This window comes from Bubalus bubalis, chromosome 20 (assembly GCF_019923935.1).
Source record: "Bubalus bubalis isolate 160015118507 breed Murrah chromosome 20, NDDB_SH_1, whole genome shotgun sequence".
NCBI classification, from domain to species: Eukaryota; Metazoa; Chordata; class Mammalia; order Artiodactyla; family Bovidae; genus Bubalus; species Bubalus bubalis.
This window is the reverse complement of record NC_059176.1, coordinates 12,456,175-12,476,065: the sequence shown is the minus strand read 5'-3', so window position 1 is coordinate 12,476,065 and position 19,891 is coordinate 12,456,175. Positions and strand designations below refer to the sequence as shown.

Here is a 19,891-nt window from a genome sequence, read left to right as displayed (position 1 = left end):
ACAAACCTAATGGAGGTGATGAAACTCCAGGTGAGCTATTTAGAATCCTAAAAGATGATGCTGTTTGATATGTCAGCAAATTTGGAAAACTCAGCAGTGGCCAGAGAACTGGAAAAAGTCAGTTTTTATTCCAATCTCAAAACCGTATGCAGGTCAAGAAGCAACAGTTAGAACTAGACAGGAAACAACAAACTTGTTCAAAATTGGGAAAGGAGTGCATCAAAGCTGTATATTGTCACTCTGCTTATTCCAAGCTGGAGGAAGCACAAGCTGGAACCAAGAGTGCCAGGAGAAATATCAATAACATCAGATACACAGATACCACCACCTTAATGGCAGAAAGTGAAGAGGAACTAAAGAGACTCTTGATGCAGCTGAAAGAGGAGAGTGAAGAAGGTGGCTTAAAACTCAACATTCAAAGACAAAGATCATGGCACCCAGTCCCATCACTTCATGACAAATAGAAGGGGAAAAAGTGGAAGCAGTGACCGATTTTATTTTCTTGGGCTCCAAAATCACTGCAGACAGTGACTGTAGCCATGAAATTAAGACACTTGATCCTTGGAAGGAAAGCTATGACAAACCTAGACAGTGTATTAAAAGCAGAGACATCACTCTGACGACAAAGGTCTGTATAGTCAAAGCTATGGTTTTTCCAGTAGTCATGTACAGATGTGAGGGTTGGTCCATAAAGGCGGCTGAGTGCCGAAGAATTGATGCTTTTGAACTGTGGTACTGGAAAAGACTCTTGAGGGTCCCTTGTATGACAAGATGAAATCTGTGAATCCTAAAGGAAATCAACCCTGAATATTCACTGGATGGACTGATGCTGAAGCTGAAGCTCCAATAATTTGGCCACCTGATGTAAAGAGCTGACTCACTGGAAAAGACTGCTGCTAGGAAAGATTGAGGGCAGACGGAGAAGGGGGAGACAAAGGATGAGATGGCTGGATGGCACTGCAATTTAAATGTACATGAATTTGAGCAAACTCTGGGAGACAGAGAAGGACAAAGAAGCCTGGTGTGCTACAGTCCATGGAGTTGCAGCGTTGGACATAACTGAGTGACTGAACCTCAACAACAACAACAGGGGAAGTAACCCCTGATTCCAATATTTAGTTCTTAGGTTCTTCACCTCAGGGTATTCAAGACAAGACTTAAGAATACAGTTCAATTTTCCATTTGTGCTTTCAAACTGCACCTACCACACTGGCAAATGAAAGGAGTGCCTGACAGTGAAGCCTTTTTCATCTGAAATCTATTCCAATCTTCAGAACCTGTTCCTATTCTGTAATAGATGGCAGTCTTCCAAACATATTTGTAAATTCACGCCTGGGAAAATTCCTTTCCATCCATCTAAGCCCAGCTTACAAGTCATGCTCTCTCTGAAGCCTTCTTGGGTTCTCCAGGTTTGCAATAGTTACAGAGAAGTCTAGGGTCATTCCTTCTACTCTTTAATAAGAATGTTTGTCTGTCTAACCTCCCACAGAGTTCCACAAGAACAGGAACTGAGTCGCATTCACTTCATTCTTTCTCCAGAGTTCAGCCCAGTGACTGGCACAGGGCCGTAGGCGTTCAGTACCTTTTTTGTGTGACATAAATGAAAAGAGAATCGTGAAAAGCAGTCCTGCTAAATGAGTCCAGGTACCGCCCAAATTTGGCGAAAACAGCTAAAATTTTTCATTTGGAATTCTTCCCCCAAGGCTCACCTTCTCCAAGTTTGTCGCTCTACACAGGTTCCCTGAGCAAATTTCTCCCACTCCGGGCGCCCCTGCCCGCCCTCCTGTCGCTCCCAGAACCGTCTCAGAGCTCACCGTCCAAGGCCTCGTCGGGAGCCGCCGACACCCGGTCCTGTGCTTCCCGCTGTACCTGAGAGCCGAAGAGCTCAGTCACCAGCTCCCTCATCTGAGCCACACCGGACAACAAGCTCTGGAAAGGGTCGGTGACGCCCGGCGCCTCACAGGGCACCCGTAGCTGCTGTCGCTGCCCTTCCAGTCCGACGTACTCTCCCAACAGCTCCATAGCGACCGCTACGCTTCAGGAGCGCGCCACAGTGAGGCGCCACCGGAAACGGAAGCCAGCCCGCCGCGGGCGCAGGCGCGGAAAAGGGAGAGGCCTGACTTCCGTTTGTCGGAAGTCGCTCCTCCCCCTTCCTTCGCTCCCTGCCTTTGGGATTGGTGTCTGGCACCGAGGCCCCGCCTCCTCCGGCCCCGCCCCTCGCGGACGCTTTTCCCGCCTCCGCCGGGGCTGATCGGCGGTCCGGGTGACAGTTGAGGATGGCCGGAGCCGAGGAGCCAGCTGGGCGACAGTCGGAGTTGGAGCCCGTGGTATCGTTGGTCGATGTACTTGAGGAGGACGAGGAACTGGAGAATGAGGCTTGCGCCGTCCTGGGCGGCAGTGACTCGGAGAAGTGCTCCTACTCGCAGGTGGGCGCGCGGCCCGGGCCTCGCCTCCGCCAGGCTCCCCTCAACCTCCCTTTGCCCACCCGCCTTACCCTCTCTTTTCCCGCCGGCCGCGGCCGGCACCCCGTGGTGGTCCGGCTCAGCTGTTGGTCGTAGGAGTCCCCATCCCAGGCCCAGGTGCCCTTTTACCCTTAGTCTCCTGAGCCCCCATCCTAACCTGTGGCCAGCAGGACGCCCCTCCTTTCTCGATTTTCCTCTCTCCGGCCCCCGACGTTTCTCCGGTTTTGGCCCCGGAGCAGCTGCTCTTTCCTTCCTTCCTCGTCTCTTCTCGGTGCCCCGGCCGCTTTCCCCAAACCAACCCTGTGACCTTTCACATCCTGAGTATTTTTGTCCCTACTTTTCCCATCCTCAGAGTATTGCTGGGTACTAAACGGGAGAGTCAAAGCAGAGTTAAAGGAGAGGGCTCTGGATTTGAAAATCTCTCCGCGTAGGCTGGACTCCTGGACAGCTGGTTCCTCTGCAATTTAGTTTGACAAGTGCTAGCTGGTTTTTTGGCGAGAGGAAGCAAGTACCACGTCTGTCTGCAGTCGGCCCCCCAGGGGGATAGACCGGAACCCGAACAGCTGTTGGCACTGTCTAAGGAAAGGGGAGGAGAGGAGGAGAGATGGCATTCGGAAAATGGTGGGAACAAGGACTGAAGGGGGTGTGACGTAGTGTTTGGTGACTCATTCTGTTTCTAGCTTAAAAAATGGAGAAAGGTGGTAGAAGAAAACTAATGAGAGATAATGCTTGATAGGAAGAAGAGGTTGCCTTCCAGGCCGGTGGAGTGGAACACTGCAGGATGGGGAGAGAGACGTGGGGTCTTTATGTGGTGTGGCCTGAGATCACAATACCAGTTGTCATCAATGACCAGTTGAGTTTACACTGCAAAGTGGTTAGATTTTTTTTTTTTTTAATACACCTGGTATCAGAGGTATTTAATGTTGGCTGATATTTTAAAACCTTTGCTCGCCACTGAAACAACTTTTTCTCTGTTTGCCTTTTTTAAAAAAGCCTGTACGTAAGTTATTTTTGAAACGTACTTAGATTTTTAAAACAGACTTCCTTAAAAATTTTTTTTGTATTGTTGTAAAATATGTGGAAAAGTGCAGAAACCATGTATAAGTCTTGGGAAAGCAAAACCGAAAACACCTGCAGGTGCATACCACCCAAATGAAGAGAGAGAACATTACCAGCATCACAGAAGCTTTCCTGGGACTCCCTTCTTCCCGGAAGATGGCAGCCATTATCAGGATTTGCTTTTCTTTCAACTTTTTATTTTGAAACGTTTAAAGTCTACAGTTAAAATGAAAAAATAATATTATGAACATCTGTGTATCTTCACATATATTCACTTTTTAACATTTTACCACATTTGTTTTATCTTTTACTTCTTCACTGTAATATACTTTGGTTTTTTTCCCGAACCAGTTGAAAATAAATTTCAGACCATGACACTTCAACTCTAAATATGTCAGCATACATCTTAAAATCAAAGGGATTCATTTAATACATTGGTGTTCTCTTTGGTGGAATCACAAGCATATTCCAAAATTAAAGTATGATTATTCCTTACATAAGCTTACACACATTCTCCTGTATTTTCATGTGTTAAAATAGTTAAGCAGACTGGCTTATTCACAGCTGACTGAAAATGTTAACTTCTATCACTTTGAGAAAAAGTTATATGAAACGTGTGTATGAAACCTGCAGCCATGTTTTGGTATTCTGTTGTATATGCTTTTTTTATTAGTCTCAGTGGCTTTTACAGGAAGATCTTGACCACAGATAATCTGATTTCAGTTATGTCTCAGATCATAGTATGGGCATTGGGTCACTCTGCCAATGTCTCATCAGTTTTCTGTCTTTTTCCATTTTGGGGCTGTCTTTTAGGGTTCAGTAAAGAGACAAGCACTGTATGCCTGCAGTACCTGCACTCCAGAGGGAGAAGAACCAGCAGGAATTTGCCTGGCTTGCAGTTATGAATGTCATGGAAGTCATAAACTATTTGAGCTGTACACAAAAAGGTAAAATGGTCAGAGATTGATGCTGGATGGTTTTCAAATATTTAGATTCTTTTCCAGTTGCACTTTTTTCTTAATCATGTTTTTGCATTCAAAGTAGTTGTACTCTGGTAAACTTTAATGCAACTGTTTTATATAATATAATCGGAAAGAACAGTTTTTCCAGGGGACCTTTTAAAATATAATTATGGGGCAAACTCAGACGACTACTGCTATTCTGCCACTGTTTTATGTGTGTATGTGAGAGATACAGATATTTGTCTTCATGCTTGTTAATTTCTTGGAGAAGGAAATGGCAATCCACTCCAGTATTCTTACCTGGACAATTCCATGGACAGGGGAGCCTGGTGGGCAACGGTCCATGGGATCGCAAAGAGTCAGACACGACTGGGCACACAGCACACACATGTTAATTTATAGAATTATTAAATATTTTATTGTAATATGCTTGGGAAAATTGCAGATTGGATACATGAACAACAACCAAGTCCAATTTTTAGATCCTAGAAGCCAGTTGAAAGGGAAGAGGCTATGATATGAATGTAAAGAGTAGTTTTTAAATTTAGAAGAAAAATTAAAATTGGCTCTTCCTCCTTTCTTTCAGAAATTTTCGTTGTGATTGTGGAAACAGCAAGTTTAAAAATTTGGAATGCAAATTATTTCCTGTAAGTAAGCACAGCAAACGATAAATGCATGAAAAGTAGCTAAGATTGGTATTTGTCCTAGGGGATAAAAACCAAGAATTTTCAAAAAGGAAGTTCTGTGCTTCTTCTTTGCAAATGAGCAAATCAGTGTTAGACTGTACCCCATTTATTTATTTGTTGGAAAGCTAAGTAACCTGTTCAGAGCCTACCTATAGATTGTAATTAATATGAAAGACTTTGGGGGTAGTGTTCTAAAGTGATTCAGGTTCAGTTGTGTTGATTGTGCTCATGCTCTAAGGCTTTTTAAAGAAAAGGGTATGACTTTTAAAACTGAATAAATAAAACTGGGCAGTAATGAGCATGGGCTTTTGCAAAAGTTTTTCACTGCTTTTTGGATAATAAAGACTATCTTCTACAATAACTTTCAGTGAAATGCCAAAAATGAAACAGAAAATAAGGGACTTTACTGTATTCAATCCTAATTGCTAAAGTTATCGTGCTCTTTCCCTCCTTCAAAGATTATTTTTAGACAACTTCTTTGCCTACTTTTCACCTCCTAGTAATTTGGGGGCTTTGACTATCATAGCTGGGCATTAAGAAATATCTTGAAATTCTAGACCAGTGTCAGCTTCCATAGATTGTTAGTTAAAATTTGTGATTCATTCTCCCCCAATTGGTACAAAGAAGGTATAGAAAATAAATTTTATTTTTTCCTTGTATCCTGGAGAAAGTATTACTTTATAGGATGATTTTTTTCCCCTTATACTTTGAAGACTAGCTTCCAGGGGAGGGGGGCGGGTACAGATATTTAGTGCACAAATTTATTGAATACATAAATTCCATGATGCATGAAATTATAAAGTTAGGCCATGTTTTATATTGAAATTAATATCTTTCAGGACAAAGCAAAGATAAATTCTGGCAATAAGTACAATGACAACTTTTTTGGATTGTACTGCGTTTGCAAGAGACCTTACCCTGATCCTGAAGATGAGGTAAGAGATTTGGAGGTCAACACCTGGACTGTGTCATCTCCAGCCTTCACTCCCCAGCCTCTTGTCATAGTTGGCCCTTTAGCTGTTCAGCAGGGATTTGGGGATTGTAAAAGTATTCTAGATTTATTCCTTCTTATGACTCTGACCTAAAGCTACAAGTAGTACAGAGCCCAACTATTTTTCTCTTTCTTACCTCATGAGAAATATTGGACAGGACTTTATCAAGGCCAGAACTTTTTCCTTCTTCCCTCTCTTTGCCTGCCTGTTTGCTCCTTTTCTCTGAATACTTTCCAGAAAATGACCTTCAACGTCTCGCATTCCTGCAAGGAGAGAAAATAGGGTGCACAAACTGGATTATCTTAAAAACTTCAATTAGAGGTGTATGCAAAATTTTAAAAGAATTTTTATTCTTCCTCATTCCTGTACCTTCTTACCTCCTAGACATAACCACTGTTAACACTTTTGGTGTATATATTTTGAGACCTTTTTCTGTGCACATATAAGTGAGTGAATGTGTGCTTTAATTTCTAGTTTCCTTTTCTTTTGACAAAGGCAAAATTCTGTAATTCACTGTACAACTTGCTACAATTCACATTACCTCCCTGGGCCTGGGTTTATGTGTAAAATGAAAATATATTACTTACTCATAAAGTTTTGTGGGAATCAGATAGTAAGTAACTGATATGAAAGTTTTGCTAATTACTCACAAAGTGGTTATCTCGATGTAATCCTTTTGTAACCCCAGTTCATGGAGAAAGAACTTCTTTGACCCCTTGAATTGCTGTTTCTCCATGTCTCCTTGACTTTTTGCATGTGGATAGTGGCCTTACAGAGTTGGTAGAGAATTATTTAATATCTGATTCTAATGTGTGCCAGATTTACTTTGATATTCCAGAGTTCATTGTCAGTCAGTTCAGTCGCTCAGTCATGTCTGACTCTTTGCAACCCCATGGACTGCAGCACACTGGGCTTCTCTGGAGAAGGGATTGGCAGTGTTCTTGTCTTGAGAACCCCATGAATTCACTGTAATCATTAACAAACAAATTGCTTTTCTATGTTAGATTCCAGATGAGATGATCCAGTGTATAGTCTGTGAAGATTGGTTTCATGGAAGGGTGAGGAGAGCTTTGACTTTTTAATCCCATTGTCAAAGAAAAGATCTTGTCCTTTTTTTTTTTTTTTTTAATATTTATTTATTTGGCTGAGTCTGATCTTAGTTGTGGCATATGGAATCTACTTTCCTAACCAGGGACTGAACCGAAGCCCTTGGCATTGGAAACAGAGTCTTAGCCACTGGGTCACCAGGGAAGTCCCAAAAAAATCTTGTCTTTTGGAATTAAATTATATTTCACATTATCACTACCCTTCTAAAAAATACTATAGAGATATGATCAATGTACTGTTGGCAATATTTTATAAAATAATGAACTTTTTGGACAACTTGGTGATCACAAGGAAAATAACTTGGTTTTCTGTGTTCACAGCATCTTGGCGCCATTCCTCCTGAGAGTGGGGATTTCCAAGAGATGGTGTGCCAGGCTTGCATGAAGCGCTGTTCTTTCTTGTGGGCTTATGCTGCACAGCTGGCAGGTAAGAGTCTCTGTGGAGTTGGCATGCCTCCAACTTGGGCCGTATGTTCAGTACAATACAAATCAGTACAATTTGTTCAGTAAGTTGTAGCTACTATGTTTTTCACTGTGTACTTTTACTTTATTTTATGGGGTTTATTTTTAAACTTTTTATTTTGTACCGGGGAATGGCTAACAAACAATGCTGTGATAGTTTCAGGTGAACAGCAAAGGGACTCAGCCATATGTATACATGTATCCATTCTTCCCCAAACTCTCCTTCCATCCAGGCTGCCACATAACATTGAACAGAGTTCCATTTTTAAGGGACTCTGAGGTATAGAAAAAAGTATAAAGTATAAGATCTGTTCCTTCTCCACAAGGTGCTTATAGATAGATTGGGTGACTGCCAAGAACCAATTTGTACTTAAATGGCATGATGCAGAATATGGATGAGACCAGAATTGGAGAAAATGGAGAAAGCAGTTTTTAAGGGGATTTTGAAAGATAACAGAACCCAAACAAGTTGTTCTTAAATATAAGACATGCTATTGGTCGAGGAGGAGGTGGTCACGGTTTGTCACCTAATGCTTTTACTGTACTCTAAGAAATTGACCCAAACCACTAATTAGTAATGAATGTTCTTAAGTATGAAAGACTTTATTTTACTCTTAATGTTATATGTGTTTATTTTTTAAATGGTAGTAATTCATAGTATCTGTTGTTCCAGCCTCATAATTTTTTGCCCTTCTCACCTTTAGGGAACACTTCACCATACAAACCTCAAGCAGCATCCTGCGTTTTTGTTTTGTCTCCAAGTTCTTGTACTTGGTGTGTCCTCTTTCTGTTCATATGCTTTTTTGTGTGTGTGTGTGTTTTAAAAATTTATTTATTTTTAATTGAAGGATAATTGCTTTATAATTACTCTGTTGGTTTCTACCATACATCAGCACAAATCAGCCTATTCATATCCTTTTCAATTACATCTCACTTTCTGCTGGACCTGAATCTTTCTCATTCACTGGATTTTCTTAACCCTTCCCCTCTGCCCCTTCTTCATTTCCTTCCCTGTCAGCAGATGGCCTCATTTCCTAATAAACTGAAAAGCCATCCTGCAGTGTGAGTTCCCTTGTCATTTCTCTGTTTTCTGTCATTTCTGTCTCTGCAAGCGTCCTTTCTAATTTCCTCCTCGCATAAAGAAAAGCTGTTGTTTTTGCAAAACTACCCTTCTTCTGTGTTTGCAGCTAAATCTCTTCCTATTGCCTCTTGCTTCTTTGGTGTCCCTGGGTCTTTAACATCTATAGTATTTTCCTTTCTCATTTACATATAAAATGTTTAAATAGTGATTGATATATTTTTTTAGCTCTTTTTTCCAGATGGTTTTTTTTTCTGTTCTTGGTTCACATTTTGTTTTTTACTAGAGTGTAATTACTTGACAGTGTTGTGTTAATTTCTGCTGTACAGTGAAGGGTATCAGCTGAGTGCCTCTACGGTGTATGTTGCACATGCATGCATACTCAGTTGCTCAGTCATGTCCGACTCTTTGTGACCCCACAGACTGTAGCCTGCCAGGCTTTGTTCATGGGATTTTCCAGGCAAGAATATTGGAGTGGGTTGCCAGTTCCTCCTCCAGGGGATCTTCCTGACCTAGGGATTGAACCTGCATCTCCTGCATCTCGTGCATTGGCAGACAGATTCTTTACCACTGAGCCACATATATCCCTTCCCTCTTGAACCCACGCTTCCCACTAGTGATGGATATTTTAAAATTTTCTGTTATTTGACACTTTAGAATAGGCAGGCATAACCTAAAAAAGTGTTATTTCCTTTCTCATTATTCCAGAGATTAAGGTTAACTCTCTCCTTTTCCAGATTCTGAAGTATTTTTTAATCAAACGAAGTGATTTCATTGTCTCACTGGTGTGGATGTGTGTGTGTATGTGTGTTTTCATTGAACCTACAGTAACAAAAGTAACTACTGAAGATGATGGGTTGGTGCTGAATGTTGATGGAGTAGGCGATCAAGAAGTTATCAAAACTGAAAATGGAGCTCATCAAGATAATGCCCTCGAAGAGGATGTTCCAGAACATGGAAAGGCTATTGTGAAGGAAGTTAAAGCAGAGCAGACAAACGAACCGTGTACCAGCTCTAGTTCTGAATCTGATCTCCAGGTAACAAAATGAAATCTGAGCTGTAAAAGAAATAAAATTTAAGCAAAATTAATTCTGTAAGCTATGTAGCTTTGGATTTCAGTTGTACCTTTTGCCTAAAAGAAATTCTTTTACAAAATCTAAACTTTGAAAACGATGATGGTTTAAAATACACACTTCAAAACTTAATTTCAGAAAGCATTTCAGAATCAACATCTCAACACAGAATCACAGTCTGGCTGCAAACTTGAGGAGCTTAAAGCTAAGCAGTTTATAAAGAAAGACACTGCCACCTATTGGCCCCTGAACTGGAGGAGCAAGTTGTGTACCTGCAAAGACTGTATGGTAAGTAGCAGACCATGTCAGCATCAAGTGTTGTGTGCACAGATGCCTAAAATAAGAACACTTGGAAAGTTTATTTATGAAATTGATATTAGAGTATAGGGAACGTAAGTTTTTTTTTTTAATGTTAAGCAAATTTATGAATTAGTGTTTGCAGTCTGAATGTTTATGGAAGCAATTAAGAACGATGCAGTACTTCTTATTTATCTTCATTTCAGTGGAAAATAGCTTTTCTATATCATAGAATTACTTGGAAACACAAATTTATTGAAAGTTACAGTAAGTTGGTTTTTAAATAAAAATCTCTTAGATCATGCAGCATCCACTGGAAGTTGGGAGATTTCTAAGAGAAATCTGGGCAGAAAGAATAAATCCTTCAAGCAACTCTGCTGAAAGGCTGGGGGTTTTCTGGATATTAGAAAACTTAAACAAATTTTTGGTGATTCTCATGAGGTCGACTTTCTGAGAATGACATACAGTTCTAATGGGGAAAACTGGTTTTATTTTTTAAAGAAAATGTATGGCGATCTAGATGTCCTGTTCCTGACAGATGAATATGACACAGTTCTGGCTTATGAAAACAAAGGCAAGGTTGACCAGGCAACTGACAGGAGAGACCCGCTAATGGACACCCTTAATAGCATGAACAGAGTCCAGCAAGTGGAACTTATTTGTGGTAAATATTGTTTGTGAAAATTCATAAAGTTCATGAAGTTTCCTTCACCATTAAAAAAATTATATAGAAGGAGGACAACTAAAAATGGTTTAAATTTGGAATTATATAGTAAGCCTCACTTATACTTGCTTGATTGTAACATTGCTGAGTATTTAGCTACTATTTCCATTGAGTCAGGGTTAAATGCTAGAATAATTGCATGCTTGAGAAACCATAGCATGCTATTTTGATTAAGGGTAGATGTATAAGTACAGAATAAGAGGAAATCAATTTCTTTTTCCATCCATTGAAACAATTTTCATTGAACATTACATGCCATCTTTTTGACAGTTGTTGAGATGCTTCAGTGGTTCACAGGAAACCCACTAGAGGGGAAAATATTCCCAAACCCTTAATTGCAGGCTTTTACATTTTTTGCCCCAGCATGCCCAACTTATTTTCATGGTTTCTGTCCTAGACAGTTTCTACTTTTGTATCCCTTTTTTGAGAATGGTTATTTCTCTCTTGCACATGTAACTATTTGATTAATTTCCTTTTGCCTTTATTGGACTAAAAGCTTTTTGGGGATAGAGTCTATAACTTGAGGGATATAACCCTCAAGTTCCCATGTATATAATACAATTTATTAAGTGAGATGAGTTTTAAAACTTAATGTTTAACAAGTCCAAGGTAGAATTATAGACAGATGGGAAACCTTTTAAAAAATTCTCAGCTGTAGCGACAGATTTTATTTTCTTGGGCTCCAAAATCACTACAGACAGTGTCTGCAACCACAGAATTAAAAGACGCTTGCTCCTTGGCAGAAAAGCTATGACAAATCTAGATAGCATATTTCAAAGTGGAGACTTTACTTTGCTGACAAAGGCCTATAGAGTCAAAGCTATGGTTTTTCCAGTAGTCACGTACGAATGTGTGAGTTAGACCATAAAGCAGGCTGAGTGCCAAAAGAATTGATGCTTTCGAATCATGGTGCTGGAGAAGACTTGAGAATCCCTTGGACTGTGAGGAGATCAAACCAGTCAATCCTAAAGGAAATCAACCCTGAATATTCACTGGGAGGACTGATGCTGAAGCTGAAGCTCCAGTACTTTGGCCAGCTGATGCAAAGAGCCAACTTATTGGAAAAGACCCTGATGCTGGGAAAGACTGAGGGCAGGAGGAGAGATGGTTGGATGGCATCACTGACTCAATGGACATGAGTTTGAGCAAGCTCCAGGAGATAGTGAAGGACAGGGAAGCCTGCCATGCTGTAGTTCTTGGGGTTGCAAAGGGTTGGATAAGACATAGTGACTTAAACAACAGTCTTTTTGGGAGTGGGAGTATCTGTTCCTCGAGGGTTTATTTAATGAAAGAGGGTTCCCAGTTGTCAAAGTGAGGGAATTGGGGAGAAATTGAGAACAAATCTGTATGCAGATTTCACTTGAAGAAAAATAGATTAAACTATTAAAATACTCAAGTGTTAATGGTCAGGAAATCTTTTATTCCTAAATGCAAATGGATTGTCTGAAGTTTATGTCCTTTGCTTTGTTGTTTTGATTTAGAATACAATGACTTGAAGACTGAACTTAAAGACTATCTCAAGAGATTTGCTGATGAAGGCACAGTAAGTAGAGTTAACGAATTTTAATCATAGCCCTGTATGTTTTGAATAAAGTTTCTTTTTTTTTGAAGTGCAGTTGATTTACAGATTTATTGTTACTTTCAAGTGTACAGCATAATAATTCAATATTTTTATAGATTATACTCCTTTTAAAATCATTATAAAATATTAGCTATATTCCCTTGGTGTGTGTGTTTGTGTGTATATACATACAACATCTTTTTTAACCATTCATCTCTTGATGGACACTTAGGGTGCTTCCATATCTTGGTTATTATAAATAATGCTGCTCTGAACATTGGGGTGCATGTATCTTTTTGAATTAGTGTTTTTGTTTTCTTTGTATATATACCTGTGTGCTGTGCTGTGCTGTGTTGCTCAGTCGTGTCCAACTCTTTGAGACCCCATGGACTGTAACTGGCCAGGCTCCTGTGTCCCTGGGGATTCTCCAGGCAAGAATACTGGAGAGGGTTGCCATGCCCTCCTCCAGGGTGTCTTCCCAACCCAGGTGTCAAACCCAGGTCTTCCGCATTGCAGGCAGATTCTTCACTGTCTAAGCCACCAGGGAAACCTGGATATATACCTAGAAGTAATTAACTGGATCATATGGTGGTTCTGTTTCTTTTTTTGAGGAGCCTCCATACTATTTTCCATAGATCATTTTCTCTGATGAAAAAGATGACTGAGAGCGTAGTACAGGCAGAGGGAAGGGAGATGAACAGTAGTGACCAGCCACATTAGGAGTCCTGCCCGAGCCTCCAGATGAGGGATGGAGTGGCCACCCAGGATCCTGAGAGAGCAGTTGTAGCTTAGGAGGGGCCATTGGATTGGCCATACTGATTCTCCCAGTCCTGATCATCCAGCAGGATTTCTTGGAGGAGGAAACAAAAATGACCAGTCAGGAAAAAAATTTAAGCCAGACCTCTTTTCTGTGACTTGGGGTTCTGTAGTTTAGAATAAAAGAACTTGATAATTGGGGGCTAAAATATTTGTCCTGCTGGTTAGGACAGTCTAACAACTTTTAAGAGCGACACTAACTCTAATGTGTAATCTTTTTTTTTTTTTTTTAATTCATTTATTTATTGATTTGGCTCTGTCAGTCTGAGTTGTGATGTACGGGGTCTTTAGTTGAAGCAGGGCAACTTTTGTCTAGTTTTAGCACGTGGGCTTAGATGCCGACGTGGGCATGTGGATCTAGTTCCTTGACCAGGGATCAAACCCACATCCCCTGCATTGGAAGGTGAATTCTTAACCACTGTAGGGTTAACATTGTAGGGACCACTAGGGTAACTGTAGGGTTAACATTGTAGGGATCACTAGGGGCGTCCCTACAGTGTCTAATCTTTTAAAATAGTTCTCCAGGTGAATTTTCAAATACTTTCTAACTCTTTACTACTCATATGTGTTTATGATGGGATTTTTTTCTAAAATACTTTTCTATCTTCGAAAGGGAGATATAAAATAAAACCTAACTTTTCTCTTCATGGCCTACAGTTGTCCTTCTAGACAGTAAATGTTCTGCTCTGCTACCGCCAGACAGACTAACGCAGTCAGACCTGGATCTGACAGACACTTAGGACATGCCCTGAGACTTGCTTTCTTGGGAGAAGTCTGCAGGCCGAGCGCTTTCTCATCAACGTGGGAAGGACTTGTAGCTGCCTGGATGGCTGGCACTGCTGCCTTGCAGCAGAATGAATTGTGGAGTCTGAGGGTAAAGAGCCTTCTGAAACCGTTTGCTCATTTTTAGAGAATGTTCCTCATTGTCCCTGTGGATGTCCTTTGGTTTCCCAGCAGCTCTTAACTGTCAGTTATTCTCATTTCTGTTGCAGAGGCTGTCCTCTGCTTAAGGCGGCCTCCGCCTTCTCTCACTGGAACTCCAGGCGTCCGCGGGCGTCACTGTTTTGAGCTCTGCACTGTCAGTGGCCGTTCCAGGCCTCCCAGCTGTGTCAGTCAGCAGTGTCAGCGTGTGCACTTGTGCCTCTGCTTCTGTGTAGTGTGTGGTTGCTGTGCTCATTATTGATTTTGTTTCACACACACTTAAAATCACACACAAGAAAAAAGTAGGTGTAGTGTCTTTTGCTTTTCACATTTGAAACAATTTTATCCAGAGTATTCACACCTGTCTTCAACATATGGATCTTTGTTATCACTGGAGCCATTCTTAATGAGTCTGAGGTAATTTTTAAATCCTATGTGATGGTTTGAAAGACAGAAAAAATATTTTTTATTGTTTGTTTTCAACATTACTAACTAGATCTTTACAAACAAACACCTTAAGTTGTCATAAAGCTTGTCTGCTTTGCTTGTGTTTGTCCATAATATGGTCTATTTTTGGTTTGTTTCCTTTTTTTTCTTTTTGTTTTTCATAATAATGTCTAGATGTTGTCAAATAATGGCCTGCCCTTTATTTAATGTTTGTGTCTGACTTAAGACTTAGAAACTACACATTTTCTGAGACAAACCAATAAAATGATTTTACTATTGGACCCAAGTATTTTTAGGTCTTCTCCAGTGGCTCAGCAGTAAAGAACTGGCCTGCCAATATAGGAGATGTAGGTTCGATCCCTGGGTTGGGAAGATCACCTGGAGAAGGAAATGGCAACCTACTCCAGTATTCTTGCCTGGAGAATCCCATGGACAGAGGAGCCTGGCAGGCGACAGTCCATGGAGTTGCAGAAGAGCTGGACACAACTTAGTGACTTAATAAACATCTTTAATATTTCTACTCTTTATGTTGGCTGTGACCATTTGAGGAGGTCTGGAAACTAAAAATGACACACTCTATAGTTTGTGGGCTCTTAAGTCTCCTCCTACTATATCCTTGCCAGAGAAATGGTTTCCTTGCATTGCCTTTCAGTGTGTAATGTCTGTGATCCAAGTGAGGGACAGAGGCTTCACATCGGAACTCCCTCGTATCCTACCTATTAGCATTTGAGAGTGGACATTCCTAAGCCCAGCCACTCAGCGCTCTGAGCTGCGGTGGCCTCCGTGTGTGTTGGCCGTCTCCATCTTGAGTCTGAGGGGTTCTCATTCCCACTGGTTGACCTCCAGCTTATTGTCAGTGTCAGCTACCAGTCTGGCAGAATACTGACAAAATGTGAACTTTTTCAAGGATTAGTCAGTATCTTACCCCAGTGAGTTATTCACATTGGCTTTGCCACTTGGGGATGTTTGTACGTTCACTCCTGGGGACAGGAGGGGGAAGTTTTCACTTTACACACAAGTATTTGTCTTCTCTTTTCCTTCTCTTTCTCCTCCTTGGTCCCTGCATTCCAGTACTTTCTTTTTCTCTTTCTCTCTCCGTACCCCAGCTTTATTTCCTCATGATAATAAGAATGTGTTACAAAATTAAAAATCATGTTGGTAACAGTGTGCTGCCTTTGTAATTAAACATCTCATCAGGATTTCCCCGGTGGTTAAGACTCCTATCTGAAAGCAGGAGACATGGGTCTGTCCCCTGGTCAATCCCTGATCAGTCGGGGAACTAGGATCCTGATAAATAAGTAAACAATAAAAAGTAAAACCCACATCAACAAACCTGTCAATTGTGGCACAAACTCCCTCTTGGAATAAGCAGGAACTCCTTCTGGGTCATCCCGGTTTACTTTTTTAATCCATATTCCCCCTTATTTTCTTATTTTTAATGTTCTATTTTGCTGATAATCATAAACACTTCTGTGTGATGCTCTAATCCTTTTTCCAATAAAATTCAAGATAAATTTCTCATTGTTATTGTATAACATGGATATTCCATTGACTGAGAGTAATGCTTCCATAGTTTTTGCCAATTATTTTTCTGTTTATATAGCAAATGTCTTTAATTTTGGACTCCTGAAAGAGAGAAGAGTTTTGAGGTTTCTTCTTTTTTTTTTCCTTCAGTATAAAGGAGAGAGCACAAGTGTCAAAAAAGCCACCTTTGTTTGCTGGGGTGCTTGTGCGGAACTGAGGGACATCCCAGGACAGCTGTGTCTCGAGGGAGCACAGTGTCCTCCGGAGACCTCGGGGCCCTCGGTGTTCATGCGGTTCTGTCACTTCTCTCTTCAGCTGACAGTGTTCATAGAGAGCCTACTCTGTGCCAGGCAGGGCTTGCACAGGCATTACATCTCATCTGCTCTTCAAATGGTCCTGTTAGATGGCTACTGCTTTCATCTCTCCCTTTAAAAAAATATTATGTATTTGGCTGCATTGCATCTCAGTTGCATTATGCAGGATCTTTCCTTGCTGTGCACGGGCTCTCTAGCTGTGGCGCTCGGGCCTAGTGCTGGACAGTATGCGGAGTCTTAGTTCCTCGGCCAGGGATTGAACCCACATCCCCTGCACTGCAAGACAGATCCCTAACCTACCGGACCACATGGAAGTCCCCCTTTCATCTCATTTCAATGAGGAACCTAAGGGTGGCAGTGGAACCCACACTCAGCATTCCTAATCTTTGCTTTCCATCCACAGGTGGTTAAGAGAGAGGACATCCAGCAGTTCTTTGAAGAATTTCAGTCAAAAAAGAGAAGAAGAGTGGATGGGATGCAGTATTATTGCAGCTAGAGAGGAGTGCGGCGCCTTCTATCCAGGCGGAGGAAGACCCACTTCCTGTTCCAGGAATAAAAGAGGCCGCTTCCTCCTCCAGCCTTGAGCTTCCTTCACTCTCCTTAACAACAGTAGCCACAATGTTTATGCTGATTTCACAACCAGCATTCTTCTTTCTGACTCAGCTAAATGCAACTCATTCCACAGACTTGAGCCCCCCAACCCCACCCCAGTCTAGCCAGGGTTATTTGTTCAGAACTTTCAAGAAGTTTGATTTGGTTTTGAAAAAGTAAACTCATCTTTTTTTACCCCCTTAATGATTTGTTGTTTTAACTCCCAAGTGTGTCTACTCTGCCGCAGCCTCTGTCTTCCAGGACCTGCTTTGAGGAGTGTTGCAGAAGCCCTCCTGTCAGCTCCACAGGTCCCCTCACCCCTCTGATCGTGGTGCCTTGGGTCAAAGCTTCCTCAAGCCTGGTCTGCTTCTCTCCCTTGTCCCTGTGTTCTGAGGTTTGGTCATGGCCTAGAAGGGACCTCAGAGCTTGCTTCATCTAGGCTGACCCTCCGGAGTTAGCCAGGACTGCAGCTTTTGGTTTAGATGTGTGTCACAGGCAAGGAGGTTGACTGATGGCAGGATTGAGGAAGCCTACCTTTGTTACAAATTTTACTAATAAATTTAAAGTGGAAATGTCATTCACAAATCTACTGACACTAGAATATTAGAATTTCAGTACTGTAGTGCTCACAGGGCTTCCTGGAGAAAATCTGCCATTATATCAAGACTAGTCCCTCTCTGCTGCCTAGAAAATAGACCGGGTACTACCCTGTGAAATCTTGGTGGTTTACAAAGTCCTCCGAGTTTCTTTATATTATCAGGGATATTCGTAAGCATATATTAAGAATAGACCTATTTTGATATTGTTCTGTTAAGAAAATGTTATTAGAAGCCCAGTAAATTATTTCCCCCTTAAATCTGTGCTGAAGAAAAAACATACTGGCTTAGCCTACTTGTAAGGAGCAGGGCCAGTGAGTGCCCTCTTTTGGGAGAGGCAGACTGGAGGAGATCCCAGACAAGGTCCCAGGCCGCGCAGATAGTGAGCTTTAAGTAAAGAATAGTCCCTAATGTCAGTCTGCAGCTGAGTCCCTAATAACTGTGAGATCTTCTTTCGAAGAACCTCATGGGGTGTTGTATAAAAGCCCATATTTGAGGGGATGTCCTTTCAGTTGGTTTGAAGTGTCTTTAAAGCCCCTCAGTCTGTGTGGAAAACACCTTTCAATAAACAAGAGCCCTCAGCTGCTCTCTCCCTCTGGAGGAGCATGGTCTTTCCTGATGGTAGACGACACACTTTGAGGTGTGTGACTATAAGCATTTGAGGCTTTGGGGCCACAAGTGTATATTAATATTTTTTGTGTGTCCAGCAGTCATAAGTACCCACCGATCCCTGAGTATGGTGAACTCGGCCTACAGAAGGCAAAGGCCTTCAAGAAAAAGTACAGTTCACGTTTTTCTGCCTCAGACCTCCTAATTACAGATCCCCAGGAAGAGTGATGTGTGGAGCGGGAAGATCTCGTGGCCACAGGACAGGCGTGTGTGCTCTGAGCTGGCCTTGTGGAAGGCTGAAGTGGCCAGGGCCAGAGCTCCGGGCATCTCCGAGAGGGCCGCCACCCCCAGCTTGGGAGCTGTCTGTTCCAAGCCTGAGGATTTTTGAACCCCTCTCTGCAAGGTGATACTAATTGTATACCAGTATGGCCTGAAAGGCTCTATCATCTCAGGCATATGATTTACCCACCAGAAAGTTTCTTCTTACGACAGGTCAGGACCAAGTCTCAGCATCACTGTGCAGCACAAGCAAACCCCCAGTGCTGAAGGGCTTGTTTTAGGAAAGGTACTGTTCCTCTCATGTTAACCAGAAAACCTCTTTTTTTTTTTTTTTAAACCTGTTGTTCACAGCTAGTTTTCTTATTGACTGTACTGGACCGTCTCTTCTTGTAGAGACTGATTTTGGCCAACATGTGGCAGTTGATATTAATGCATGTTTTATGCAAAATAAGAATATGATATTAGTTACTTTTAAGGAGTTCTGGCATTGTATGTGCATTTTTGTAGAATTGTTACTGGACTTATAATTACATACTTAACTCTAATCAGGTTTCTGTAAAAATTTAAATAAATCAATTCAAAATAGTGGCTTTTCAGATGGTTTCTCGTCACATTTAAATGTATATGGCCTCCGTTTGCAGATGCAGGAACCATGTGAGTCCACTGCGGCAGCTCCAGCCGCCCTGGGGCCTGCTGCAGCGGAGGGGCTGGCTCCTGTCTCCCCAGCATGATGTGGCCTGATCCCAACACACACACCCCAGATCTCAGGTCTTGCCAGCAGAGCTCCTTCACACGGGTGCACACGCATATACACACCCGGCTTTGCAACACCTCTGTGCACACACACATACATGCACAGCTTTGCAACACCTCCGAGGAACGCACACAAACTTGGCTTTACAACACCTCTGAGGAACCCACTTTACAACACCTCCAAGGAGAGAGGGTCCATAATTTCTTAGGTGAACAGAGAACAGAGATGGGTGAGGGTTGTGATGAATCGCAATGTACTCTGGTCTTGCTCTATACAGGGGAGAGAGCCAGGAACCCACAGGCCAAGGGAGAGACACGGTCCACCTCCATGGTAGCCATTACTTCAAAAGTAAATGTGAGGACAAACCAAGAAGCCCGTGAAGAGGCCCATCTGTGGCCTTCCCCCAGCTCTTGCTTCCTTGGAGATGATTCACAGTTGCAGTCCTCACCTATGATAAACGCAGGTGAATAAAGTGCCCTCCGTAGCCTTGGAACCGCTCTCATCGGTAAACACTCAGGATTATAGAACCATCCATGCCAGGAAAACTGCACACCTCCCAGCTCCCTAAAAGGACCCTA

The 19,891-nt window shown here is 41.9% G+C and overlaps 2 protein-coding genes across 3 annotated transcripts in view; one reads left to right on the top strand and one right to left on the bottom strand.

Annotated features, from left to right (window-relative positions):
* Window positions 1–2,239, bottom strand: part of GON7 (GON7 subunit of KEOPS complex) — a 66,704-nt gene extending 64,465 nt beyond the window's left edge. Inside the window, exon 1 of one of the 2 annotated variants that reach the window (XM_044933324.2) lies at window positions 1,815–2,239. In XM_044933324.2, coding sequence (XP_044789259.2) covers window positions 1,815–2,022 — 208 coding nt within the window. In that variant the 5' untranslated portion in view covers window positions 2,023–2,239. The remainder of the gene's footprint in view (window positions 1–1,814) is intronic. The other variant, XM_006075434.4, reaches the window with a different exon arrangement.
* Window positions 2,223–19,144, top strand: UBR7 (ubiquitin protein ligase E3 component n-recognin 7). Its single transcript, XM_006075435.4, has 11 exons — window positions 2,223–2,426; window positions 4,335–4,468; window positions 5,070–5,130; window positions 6,009–6,104; window positions 7,166–7,219; window positions 7,589–7,694; window positions 9,636–9,844; window positions 10,019–10,168; window positions 10,679–10,841; window positions 12,383–12,444; window positions 16,888–19,144. The coding sequence occupies exons 1-11, from the start codon at window positions 2,277–2,279 to the stop codon at window positions 16,978–16,980; spliced, it is 1,278 nt and encodes a 425-aa protein (XP_006075497.3). The 5' UTR covers window positions 2,223–2,276; the 3' UTR covers window positions 16,981–19,144.
* Window positions 19,145–19,891: the final 747 nt, after the last annotated feature.